This window comes from Lynx canadensis, chromosome D4 (genome assembly GCF_007474595.2).
Source record: "Lynx canadensis isolate LIC74 chromosome D4, mLynCan4.pri.v2, whole genome shotgun sequence".
Lineage (NCBI taxonomy): Eukaryota > Metazoa > Chordata > Mammalia > Carnivora > Felidae > Lynx > Lynx canadensis.
The window spans coordinates 63558266-63570571 of NC_044315.2; the positions used below are offsets into that span (position 1 = coordinate 63558266).

The 12306-nt window shown below is 42.3% G+C and overlaps 1 protein-coding gene across 2 annotated transcripts in view; it reads right to left on the reverse strand.

Annotated features, from left to right (window-relative positions):
* GRIN3A (glutamate ionotropic receptor NMDA type subunit 3A) overlaps positions 1-12306 on the reverse strand; it is a 290587-nt gene that overhangs the window by 161664 nt on the left and 116617 nt on the right. For both annotated transcript variants that reach the window (XM_030292703.1, XM_030292702.1), the window contains exon 3: positions 8997-11022. In XM_030292703.1, coding sequence (XP_030148563.1) covers positions 8997-9695 — 699 coding nt within the window. In that variant the 5' untranslated portion in view covers positions 9696-11022. The remainder of the gene's footprint in view (positions 1-8996; positions 11023-12306) is intronic.

A 12306-nucleotide genomic window follows, 5' to 3' on the forward strand; every position in this document is an offset into this window, starting at 1 on the left:
ATTCATACTATATAGAAGCAAATTCTTTGTTTAATGGAATCCCTATTTAAATACCTCCGGTTGGGACTGAACAAATGGAATTCTGCAACAGGCAGATTGTGATTCTGTTAGATGAAGACATGCTGAGCAGCTCACTTTGTTTATGAGATAAAATTTCTTTATTTTTAATCTGGAGAGTATTAACCCCACTTTTGTTTGGCTTTGGGTTGGGGCCTTCAATACAAAAACAGCAAGAGACTGCATGTAGGTTGTGTGGCCCTGAAAGTGCTTGACACTGGAAGTTCTGCTAATGACCATCCCAAACTGAGAAGACAGTAGTGGCAACCCATTTCCAAGTCATTCTTAGGAATGGCACTGAAAGATCCAGACCAAGCCATTGTTTGGAACCGTACAGACACGGCCACTTGTAGAATATTGAAAATATAAAGCTAGGTTGCACATACAAAGGAAAATACCACCTTTTAATATAGAAATACCATCAATTCAGAGTGCCCAAGTTTCAAAAGGCCCTATCAACTCTGACTTTTTGGAAAGTTAACAAAAAAAAAATTTTCCCCTCTCCTGTCCTTTTGTCCAGCCCATTTGGACTGACAGTAAGGCTTTCTTTAACTGTACCCAATGGTTTATAAAAATTTTAAACCATTAGCCTTGAGAGAATAAAATATATCAAAATGTTACTCAAGGTTATCTGTGGACACCCATGCGAAGCAGTGCACATGTATGCATGACTTTTATAATCAGAACAGCAATATGCATTTAAAAAGTCCCTCAAAGGGGTGCCTGGGTGGCTCAGTTGGTTAAAAAGTCCCTCAAAGTTGTATGCATCAGTTTTGATATCGTCAGCATTCAATAAACCACAGTTTGCCTTATGGGTATCTTTTTTGGGTAAGCCTTAGTATATAATAGTGCTATTGTCCCTAAACTTTTGAGCTAATATATGCCACAAATCAGTTACTTTAGTACAGATAAATCCTGTATGAAATGGGAAACTTCTGAACCTTCAATCCATGTCAAGTGAGACTCTGCCCTTTCTAACAACCTCATTTTCCTCTAGAAGTCTAACATATCAATTGGCTCATGGTTCTACTATTTCTTAAGTTTAATTTCTGGGAGCCTCCTATGAGAAATTAGGTTAGTAGATAAAGGCAAGAGTTATGAATTCCTCACTTACACCGACTAATAGAAATAGAGCATTATTTTTTACCTCTGACATAACCAATCCAAAGATCCAGTCATTGAGAACCAATACAAAGGAGCAACTAGTTGAAACTAGACCTCAAAGTTCACCTCAATGCTGACCAACTTTACATATACCTAAGCTGAGAATGCACTTCAGTGAATTGGACCCCTAAGTGGGGTTTCAAAACAGCAGATTTCTTTGCTTTGCTTAGGGTTGGTCCACTGGAACTGGATCTCCTAAGCTTGACTACCATGTGCATATTGAAAATGCATTTGGAGGTACTCTGGAGAGCAACCCAGGATATTTGAGGACTTACTCTGATAATTTTAGTTTTTATTAAACTTGCCATGCCAACCCTTTGTATTAAAAGAACGATCACTGACATAGTAAGAACACACAGTGCTCTAGGTACCATGCTTAGAACTTCGCATACATGGTGTTGTCTTCGCCATAACTTTCTGAGATAGTCGTATTTCATCGATCAAGAAATTGAAGCATATTTCCCAGGGTAAAATGTCTAGAAAGTTGTAAAGCTAAGATTCAGACATAGGTCTGTGCTTCTCAGAAACCTTTTCCCTTAACTCTTACTTTGTATTTCTTTCATTTATGTTATTATTGTCTCACTTGCAAAACAAAGGTACACTATTTGTCCTGCTTACCTTACAAAGTAATTGTGAGAATAAAATGAAAAAAAAAAAAAAGATGGGAAAGGACTTTGATAAATGTAAACATGCTCTACAATTTACTTTTTCCTAAAATCTATATTTTCATATTGAAGTATTGAAAGCATTGGTGAGGAAAGGTGAAGGTAACTTGTCTTTTTTTCTCTTAATATTTTTAATCATGTAGGTAATACATACTTTAAAAAAAAACTGGAGCACAGATAGGGAAACATAGATCATCCAGTTACAATCACATTTATCATTTTTATAAATAAAATTCTAGACTTCATCGTTTATAGGATCAAGGTCACACTTTACATACATTATAAAATTTTTTTCTCTATATATGTCAATATATTTTCATTTGAATGGGTATATAGAACTCCACTGTAAAACTGTATCATGATTCATTTAATTCAATTCCCATTATTGGTTATTTAGTGTGAAATATGCTTTTAACAATCAAACCTGAAGTATATATTGCTCTCTTTTATCCTCTTTCTGAGGTAATTCAAAAGCAGTGATGGATCCGTCTGTTCTTGGATTGTAGGCTAACAAATACACTGAATGTAGAAGAAGCTATTAGTCTGTTTTTCTTCTTGGTGACTCCTCACTTCCTATAATGCATAGCTTTCTCTAGTACCCTATATGTTTTCTACACATTGTTCTCTACCTCACAAGGCTGTTAGGAGGATTCTGTGAGCACATTTGTGAAGACTTGAAAAGCATAAATGCTACAAAAATATGTATGATTTAGTTTGTTCCTAAACGTATGACTCAAAGACTAACAATTGGGCATAATTCAGCCTGACTAAAAATGAAGTCATCCTGCTTAATTCTTTACTACTTGAACTTCTGAAGGCTCATCTCTACCAGTAGACCATCGCTGGCTAAACCAGATACTAGCCTTTCAGTATCAGTATTTACTCCAGTTGACGCAATACCAGTCCAGGTCCGTGTGATCAACCTGCTCCCTCAATGCAGAAGATCACAGTGTCCTCTGAAAGTGACTGAATCATGCCCATTCAGAAGGAGACCTGAAAATCTGGCTGAGGTGTTAGGTTGGGTGAAGGGGAGGGAAGAGGCAAGAGTGGGGGCAGACAGCTAGCTTACTCTTTGCTCACCTTTTCCCCATTGCTCTTTTCTCCCACTACCCCATAAAGAAAAGATCTGAGAAAGACAAATCAGTGGCTTAAAGATTTCCATTAGTTTGTTATTCATGCATTCTCTCCAAAAGCAACATGGCAGATGCTGAGATGTTCTTTCCTCCTTCTTGCCTACTTTTATAGATGTAGCATCTCATTTCTGGTGCTCTACACTTCCTCTAATTTTCTGTGTATGTGAGTGGCAGAAGCTAGAGTAGGCAGGAGAAGAGACGATGAGGTGCTCATCTCTACATTTAGTGATGACACCAAATTGAGCAATACCTTGCTATGAGAGCCCCACATAATTGTCTAGGGCCGTGGTACTCAAAGTAGCTGGTTTGCAAACTCTTTGTAATCTATCCATGATGAGATAAGGAGCTTGTGCCAGAATGGACCAACACACTGCTGTTCTCATCAAGAAAGACTTGCTGTGAAAATAATGTCAGATGAGCCAACCAGTGTGCTTACTGATATAGTAGGTGGAGTGGGTTAACTGTATGGCCATAGTCTCATAAACAATCTATTATTGTAAGTTTGCTCACAGGAAAAACTTATGACCAATGTGAGAGACCAACATTTCTGAAAAACCTTGAGCATCTTATTGAGACTTCTACCTAAGGCAATACCTAAGGCTCTAGAAACTGTGTTAGATGTGCAAAAGGTAAAAATTTGCCATCAGTATAGAAATAGTACCTATGGCATGTCCTCTATTTTGGGGCAAGTGTGCAACATACTTAAAAGTTTTTTCTTTTCCCCCTTTTTTGGGGGAGGACTAAACCTACTTACTATTTTTTTTCTCTAAAGAGGAAGAAAATGAGGGAGTAGACAGTAAGGTGGAGAATGAAGACATGTTACGCTGTGAATCACATCCCAATTTGATCAGTAACTACTAACGAGAATTAGTGAACAATTAAGACTTGGATGATTCTTATCAGATCATAACCAACACCTCTCTACCAGTCATTGGGCTAATACTATAAATTTTCCCAAAGTACTTCATTTTCTTATTTGATTTATAAAACAACTGTGTCAGATTGGTAAGTACCTTCTTTTGACTGATAAGCATGGAGCTCGGCAACACATTTTCATTTTCATTTGAATGGGTATATAGAACTTGGGCACTTGCCCAAGATTACATGGCCAGTAAAAGGCAGAAGTAGACTGAGAGTCTTGACTATTATTTAATATACCTTCCATTATATTGTGCCCTTTTAACCAACATTATTGGAATTTGACTGGAGGTATTCATGAAATAAGATCTAATGGCACAAAATCCATGGTGGATTGCACAACACCAAAAGATAAAACATTAAGGGACATTGAAATTGGTCTTCAGATGATTCAGATACTCAGTTCAGTTGATTCATCATAACTTAACTCCAAGATGAGTCAAAGAAGGTCAAAACCAAATATTCTCTATGATTATACTGCGGAAGGCACAAAGAAAAGTGGGTGAGACAGATTAATTGCCCAATGAATGTATCTGCTAGTCTGTTCTGATCTATTTATCTGAAAAAAAATTTTAAGTACTATTAAAAAAATCCCCAAATTAAAAATAAAAACTTCCAAATTAGTCCCAAGTCTCTGTTCCTCAAGAGGAATCTGTAAAAGATCACTTCTAAGAAAAGTTTTGTATCACTTGACATTTAATTTGAAATCATTTATCTTCAAGTCAGCAACAATTAGGTGCTACTATCAGCCATTCATCATGAATTGCAGAAGAATATATTTCCCTCAGAGGACAGACAGCAGTGCTTTGCATGAAGCAAGTCAAGGAAAACCAATACAGTTGAGAGAAAATCTGTTAAAAATAAACGTCCTTTACTTGTCCCCTAATAATGCACCTAAGTTATACATAGTAGTACCCCTCCCTTATCTGTGGGGCATACATTCCAAGAGCCCCAGTGAATATCTGAAACCAGAGATAGTACCTATACTATGAATACTGTGGTTTTTTTCCTGTACATACATACCTATGATAAAATTTAATTTATAAATTAGGCACATTAAGAGATTAACAATAGCTAATAATAAAACAATTATAACAGTATGCTATAATAAAAGTTATGTGAATGTGGTCTCTCTCTCAAAACATCTTATTGTACTAAATTCACTTTTTTCTTGTGATGATGTGAAATGATAAAATGCCTATGTAATAATATGAAGTGAGGAGAAAGACATAGGCGTTGTGATGCAGTGAGGCTACTATTGACCTTTTGACACTAAGTCAGGGGAGGAGAGATCTGCTTCCAGACCATGATTGACAGTGGAAAGCAAAACCTTGGGTAAAGGGGCACTACAGGTATCTCTCACTTTCTGAAACTCTACATTATGCCACTTTGTTTTCATAAAAGTGAAAATCCTCTTCTGATTTTTTTTTCCATTATGGAAAACAGGTGCTAATATAGGTCTTTCCTTAAAGCGAAGTGACATTACATGAACTTTTGGAAAGTGGAGAATACTCTTCACTTTATGCCATTTTGGCTTACAAAAGGTTTCATAGGAATGTTTTACTTTCAGATAGTAAAGTATACTTTCAGATAGAGGGAAAACCTGCACCTTAGTGGTATCATTGTTCTGGTCCCTGTATCATACAAAAGTGGCACTATGCTAGCCAAATTCTTATAAATAAGCTTCTGTACTTAGCACTGTGTTGTCAGAGAAAGGGGAACATCTGAAATACTTAATATTTCCATGGGACTAAACAGCATATATGACTGATTACAGCATGTATGACTCATGAGACAGGCAAACTGCAGTTGGTATGTTCAACTGGAGTTGAAAATAGTGACACAGTCACTTTTTAATTGCATGAGAGTTTGGATCTAAGCAAATTATATCACTCCATTAACCCTACCTAAGGGAACCAATATGGAATTAACAGGAGATAAACATTTTAGAAAGAAATATGTATCTGTCACTACCTGAGCAGGTGAATTTCAAGAAGTTAACTTTAGAGAAACTATACAAAAACCCTAAAAGAAAAAGTAGTTTGGGGATGAAGAGAAAGAAAGAACAATTATAGGAACTTTATATATAACTTAAATGTGAAGGTAACTGGATCCATATGCAACATCATTATTTGAAGGTCACGGGAACAGAATTTAGAAGAAATTATCATTTTAATATAAGGAATTAGCCTCAAGTGGAGATTTGAGTGTGGAGTAAAGTCAATTTTTTGGATGGAAACGTGCTTTGACCCTATCCTATGTGTAATGCTGTCTGAAGCTTTTATTTATGCGGTGATGATACATATGGCTTCCAAAGTGGCTAGTTTATTATCTTACTCATAATGGATTTCCCACACTGAATAAAGTTAGTTCCTTACAAGCTGATGATTAATGTGTTTGTTTCCATAAATAGTTAACTGAAATAAAACTATTATGCTTTTCTCAGGGTTTTAATCATTTCAGGGGTATCTCTTTCCATTCATGAGCTGTGGTAGAATACTATCAAAACTATTATTTATTAATTAAAGGTTTCATATGAAGGAAACTAGCAGTACAAAAGAAAGTGAGAGAAATATTGCTGCGATTGCTCCAAGCAATTCTGACTTGTCTGAATAAGAGACACAATTTTATTCTACTTGGTTGTGTAGACAATTCCACTTTCTGCTAGCATCCTTTATTCAGTCACTGGCCCAATCAATGTATTAGGTCACTGGGCAGTAGAATTCACTGAGAATGGTGGCTAAATTAAGTCCATTTTATTTAATGCCTAAAAGGACTCTGACATTGTTTTATATTTTGCAAGTTGTCTTGTGTGTGTGTGTTTAAATCACACACAAGTGTGTGTATGGGTCTACTTTTTAGGAGAAGCAAGGGAAAGAAAGATGAGTTATTTTTGCTGAAAGCAGATTATGGTCCTCTCCTAAAATTACATATTATAGTGACTTGGCATTGAGTTGGACATTCTTAATATAGAACATTGTAGAATGACATTTAAATGATATACTAAAAGCAAGACAAGTTAGATATGTTTGAATATAAAATACAAAGACACATGAAAGAAAACGTCACTTGGGCAAACAAGATCTGAGTTAACAGAATAATCTCTCCCTTTCAAGATGTGTACCATGAAAATAACAGTGACAAATGTGATTTAAAATACATTTCTGATTTGAAATAAAGAAGTAAATGTGCTTGCCAGAGTGTTCATTTTATTGTCAGCTTGTAAGGGTTGTCTCTGGAAGACTGTTCCCACAGTAGTCCTAAAGCTTTGAAGTTGTCCAATTCTAGACGCTGCTTCATGGTTTCTCTGGTCCCCTTGTACTGTGCTATATCTGCACAAACCCATCATGGAACACAATCTCCTTCCTAACTGACAACCACTAATTTGGGGAAAATTCTTGCTATTTATGATTTGCCAAACAATCTACAAATGGAATGGAGTCTGGAGACTGAACACTATTGGCAACTTATGAAGTATTAATAAAGAAGCAATGATGAGAAGCAAGCGATGCTGACTCTCGCATTTCGTTCAATCTGATTCTGAATATATATTAATAATGATGCACCCTATGGATGCAACTTCATGTTTATAACACTTTGGCCATTGGCAGCCTGGTGCACCTGTGTTTTCCATGCCTTCCCATCTGCTGCCTATAGTCATTCAGATTCAGGTGACGGAAATGTTTTAGATAAAAGTTAATTAGCCTGCACTCTGCAGATCAAATCTCTATAGTTCAGCATTAAATAAAATATTCTGGGCAACTGCTGAAAGTAACGGGTGCCCGGCCTTCCTAAGATTAAAAATGTAAGATCCATTTTTCTAGAAAAAGAAACCTTTAGTGCTCTCTTGATATTTTATGCATAGATTCTATCAAACTTTTCACTTGTATTTGGCCTTACTCATTTGAGCTTTTATCTCTGTATATATATATCAAAAGTGGAGGAAGAGAGATTAGAAATTTTTTTTTCGGCCAAAGGGATAGTAAAATGATATACAGTCAGAAATTCTCCAGTGTCTGAACTCTTTTATCAACACACTGACCAAAACTTTCCTTAGTTTCTCAATCTTTAACATGAGGCCAACAATTACCTACTTGTTTCATAAATACTTTGTGCAAGGCTAAATTTAGCTTGATATTTTCATAAAAATGAGCAAAATGCAGAAAACTCCTATTGCTGAAAGGACTCTGCCCTCAGGTCCTCAATATCACTATCTTCAACAGTAAGTTCACAAATAGCTTCTTTTCTTGAAAATATATTCAATTTTTTAACCCCTAAGAAATGGAATCATTAGTTTTTTTTTTTATTACTAGATAATTGAGACAGAAATGGGCTCAACACAGCAACTGCATACAACCAGTCTCTGAGCCCACATCACACAGAAAGAAGATAGGGGAAAACAAACAAACCAACAAACCAAAAACCACCAATCCCAAATGCGTTCCTCCCATCCATTCAGATATTTCTAATGCATTCCAATGCCTAAGCCTAATTAACCACACATCTTTACCGCTTGCTTCCGTAGTAGTTGCAGATTTTCTATTGACTGACTCAAGGAATTCTAAGGGATGTTTTCTTCCTTCCACCCCCGCCCAAGCCTCAGGCACACCTTCTACAGGCATCAGAGCAGATGCTGCGTTTCCCGCCACGTGCTCTCAATTCCTCTAGGGAATGAAAGGCTCTAGCTTTGCCTGAGATCTTCCATCCCCACCCCACCCCCCACCCCCGCGCTAGTCTTTAGAACCTCTATTGCTCTCCACGATCCAGAACTTTGAGTTCTAACTTCCCTCCAGCATCCACTAGGGTTGCTCAGCTGGTCAAAACAGGAGGATTTTTTTCGCTTATTCCCCCCACTTCCTTTCTTCCATCTGCTACCCCTACCTCTCATTTTCTTTCCATCCGCACTTAAACTGTCTTATTTTACTTTTACTGAGGTCCTTCTACCAACCATCTACGGATATGGTCCGACCCCTATAACATTATCAAAGTTGTAAAGCCCCAAGTCCCCCCTCCCCTCCACAAGGTCCCGGCCCCCAAGCGGCGTCCCCACTCCTCTCACCTGACTCTCCCGCGGAAACTCGTGGCGCACGATGCTGATCACTGGAATGTGCAGGACAGAGCTGACCAAGTCGAGCTCCATCATCTCGCCCTGGCTCTGGGGGAAGGCGAGCAGCGCCGACACCCCTTGCACGACCACGGTGTGGCACACGCTCTGCAGAAAGGAGAAAGGGTCACTGCTCCACGGCGAGCTTGGGGAGGAGAAGGGCAAGAGCGGCAGATCGCCCAGGCCCGCCTCGATGGCCATCACTACTTCCAAAGACAGGTTGTAGGGCAGCAGCCCTTCCACGCGGTTCAGGTTGTCCACGGCGAAGAGGAGGGCGTCCCGAGGCCACAGGGTCTCCGCCGCGGCGCCCTCCCCCGGCTTCCGGGCGCGCGGCGGGCCCCGGCCGTGCAGGGCGCTCCCCAACCAGCGTGCGCCCGGCGAGGGCGCCGGGGGTCGCCAAGTCCCTGGCTCGGGCTCATCCCGCTGGGCGCCTGCTCGGCTGCCGTCCAGAGCGCGGCTGGCGGCGCGGGGGGCCGTGGTCCAGGGCTGCAAGTGCACCGCGCCCACCCTCACCGCGTGCCCGATGCGCTTGAGGATCTGGCAGGGCTGCGGGTGCGAGGAGGATCCGGGCACCCCGGCCAGCACCAGAGCGCAGGGCGGCGGCAGCAGCAGACAGACCCTGCTCAGCAGCCACCACAAACTCAGTCTCCTCATTACTGAGACCCGCAGGGAGAAAGCGCGCCCCCTCGTGCGCCCGGCTCGCCCCCCTGCAGCCGCTGCCTCACGTCTCCGCCCCCAGGTCCCGCCGGCGGCTCACTCCTCGCGGCGAAGCGCTCCCAGGAGCCGAAGCGGTCCCCGGGCCATCCAAGTTGGAGCCTAGCGCGCCCAGGTCCCTCCGCCGCGCATCCTCCGCCCGCCGGGTCCCTGCGCGGAGCCAGGCAGGCGGGCGGGCCGGCACCGGTCACCCGCGGCTTGGACGCCCGTTCTCTGCCCGCCCCATCTGCAGGGCGGCTCGGGCACTGCGTCCGGCCACGCGGGGAGGTTGGGCTGAGAGGCGGCCCGAGTTCCTAGGGGCCAACGCGACCCAGGAGGCGATGCGCTCACTTGGATTCTTTTCTTTCCCTTTTCTGCCCGGGCGAGACCCCCTTATTTCCTTGGGGTCGCTCAGGAGAAGGCGTTCACGCCCGGGGTGCGAAAAACAAGCCAAATCGTCCTTGCTCCGCCGTCGGCCACCCTCCGGCGGGGCCCCCCAGCGCTGGCTTCATCTTTCTTCCTGTCTCGCTACTTCCTCCCTTCCTTGCTCCGCTCCCCTTTCCGCCCAGTGGCCGCCGCCGCCTGCTTCCTCGGCGGAGCGACGCGACTGGCCAGCAAAGGGTGGTTCTGCTCGGAGCGCAAAGTTCTCCCCGCCTCAGCCGGCGCCTCCCTGTTGCTGAGCCCTGGCGCCAGCCTGTCGCTTGGCTGCGCCAAACGCCCGCTGATGGGGAGATTCCCGGGTGGCGCTTCCCGCGCCCCCGGAAAGTCCGCTCCCCGCAACCGCGACGCGTCTCGGTTTGCGAAATTCCTTGCGACCCCAGAGGGCGAGGTCTCGGAGCCGCGGAGAATTCCGAATTCCGAGTTGTGCCTGAGGAATCCGAAATCCAGTGGTTCGCTGGGATAGGTTCTGAGAAGCTGCAACTTGAACGAGCCTCTTCTCTTCGATGTGTCGCTTTAAAGATTTTTCTAGTAAGGGCACGAAAGCCAGAATCATTTACACATTTAATCTCCGCTTCCTTCTCTCGGGCACGTGGGCCTTTGCGGTTTTGAAGGGTTCCCTACGTTTTGGGGTTCTTGGAATTAAAAAGTGAATTGGAAGCAATGATTTGATCCAGAAATTAAAGAGATTCAAAATACTTTTAGAGTTTCAAGCACAGTCAACAGTAGGTTCTAGTTTAGACCAAGAGCCCATCCAGATCACCGTTTCTAGTAAGTTCTTTCATTTGTATGGTAATACAGTGGAGTCAGTGGGTTATGATTTGGTCTCTTCCTCCAGGATCTGAATCATCTGAAATTAGAAGCAAAAGAGAGGGGTAAGGGCAGGACTGTGGTTTCCACGCGTACAGTAAATTTATTTTATGCCTTGGTATCCTTTAGAAGGAGGGTAGGAGACACATCCTTGGGCGGGGGAGCAAGGCTGGGGACCGACAGTTCTGAATTTCAATACCACTTCAAGAGAACCATGACCTTGGCAATTTATTTCACCTCACCTTGCCCTGCTGTTTGGAGCTGCTAAATTGTTATGCAAATACAGCTAGCTTTTAGCTCTGGAGGGCTGTTTTGATTCATGAGCTAAAGTTTCCATCAGGCTTTAAATCCTTGGGATGAAGAGGCTCTAGCTAAATAAAATTCCCAACAAGGATAAAAAGTGCATGCCGTTTCCCTCAAAACAGACCTTTAAAGGCATCTCAGTGCAAAACCTATCGGATAACCAAAATGGCTGCTGCAAGGCTGGGGTGCCAGAGAAGAAAAGAGTGAGAGTCATCATAAAGGATGAACCACAAGGGACAGGGGCCCTCCTGAGGCCCTAGAGTGCGTCCCGTGGGTGGGTCCTGGAGACTCTTTCTTGTTTCAGAAGAGTCCATCAGTTGGGATCTGAATAAGAAAAGTATAGAATTTCCTGCCCCGTGCACTGCGGGAAAACTGGGAATCTCTTAGTTGTGTAATGAGAAGATGTGTTTGTGTATATGTGCACTGAGGAGTGTAACAGACCGTGCGCTAAAGTGGTTACCTTAGTATGTACTTCGCATTACATACATGTTTAGATGGTGATGAAGAATAGATGGGTCTGATTGTTAATTTGATCTTAAGAGTCACTGGCATTCTTTAGGCCTTTCAAGTCCATGACCACCTTGAGGGAACAGATGAACTGCTTGTTCACAGAAGAAGGGAAGATTCCCAAGGCTCCCAGGAAAGAGCTGTACCAGCTCAGGATAAACCACAGCTACATCTTGCAAATACGGAGTGAACAGTGAAGAACAGCCCTTCCTTCCAGGGCTTCTTTTTTTGTTTCTTTCTGGGCTTTTCAATGATGATACACTGGTTCCCTTTCTATTTTCTTTTGCTGCTTGGTTCTTTTCTTATTAGTATTTTTAAAAACTTTTTTTAAAAGTTTATTTATTTTGAGAGAGAGAGAGTGTGTGTGCATGCAAGCAGGGGAAGGGCCGAGAGAGAGGGAGGGAGAGAGAGAATCCCAAGCAGGCTTTGCACTGTCAGCACAAAGCCCCATGGGGGGGCTCCATCTCATGAACCATGAGACCACGGCCTGTGCCGAATTAAGAGTTGGCTGCTC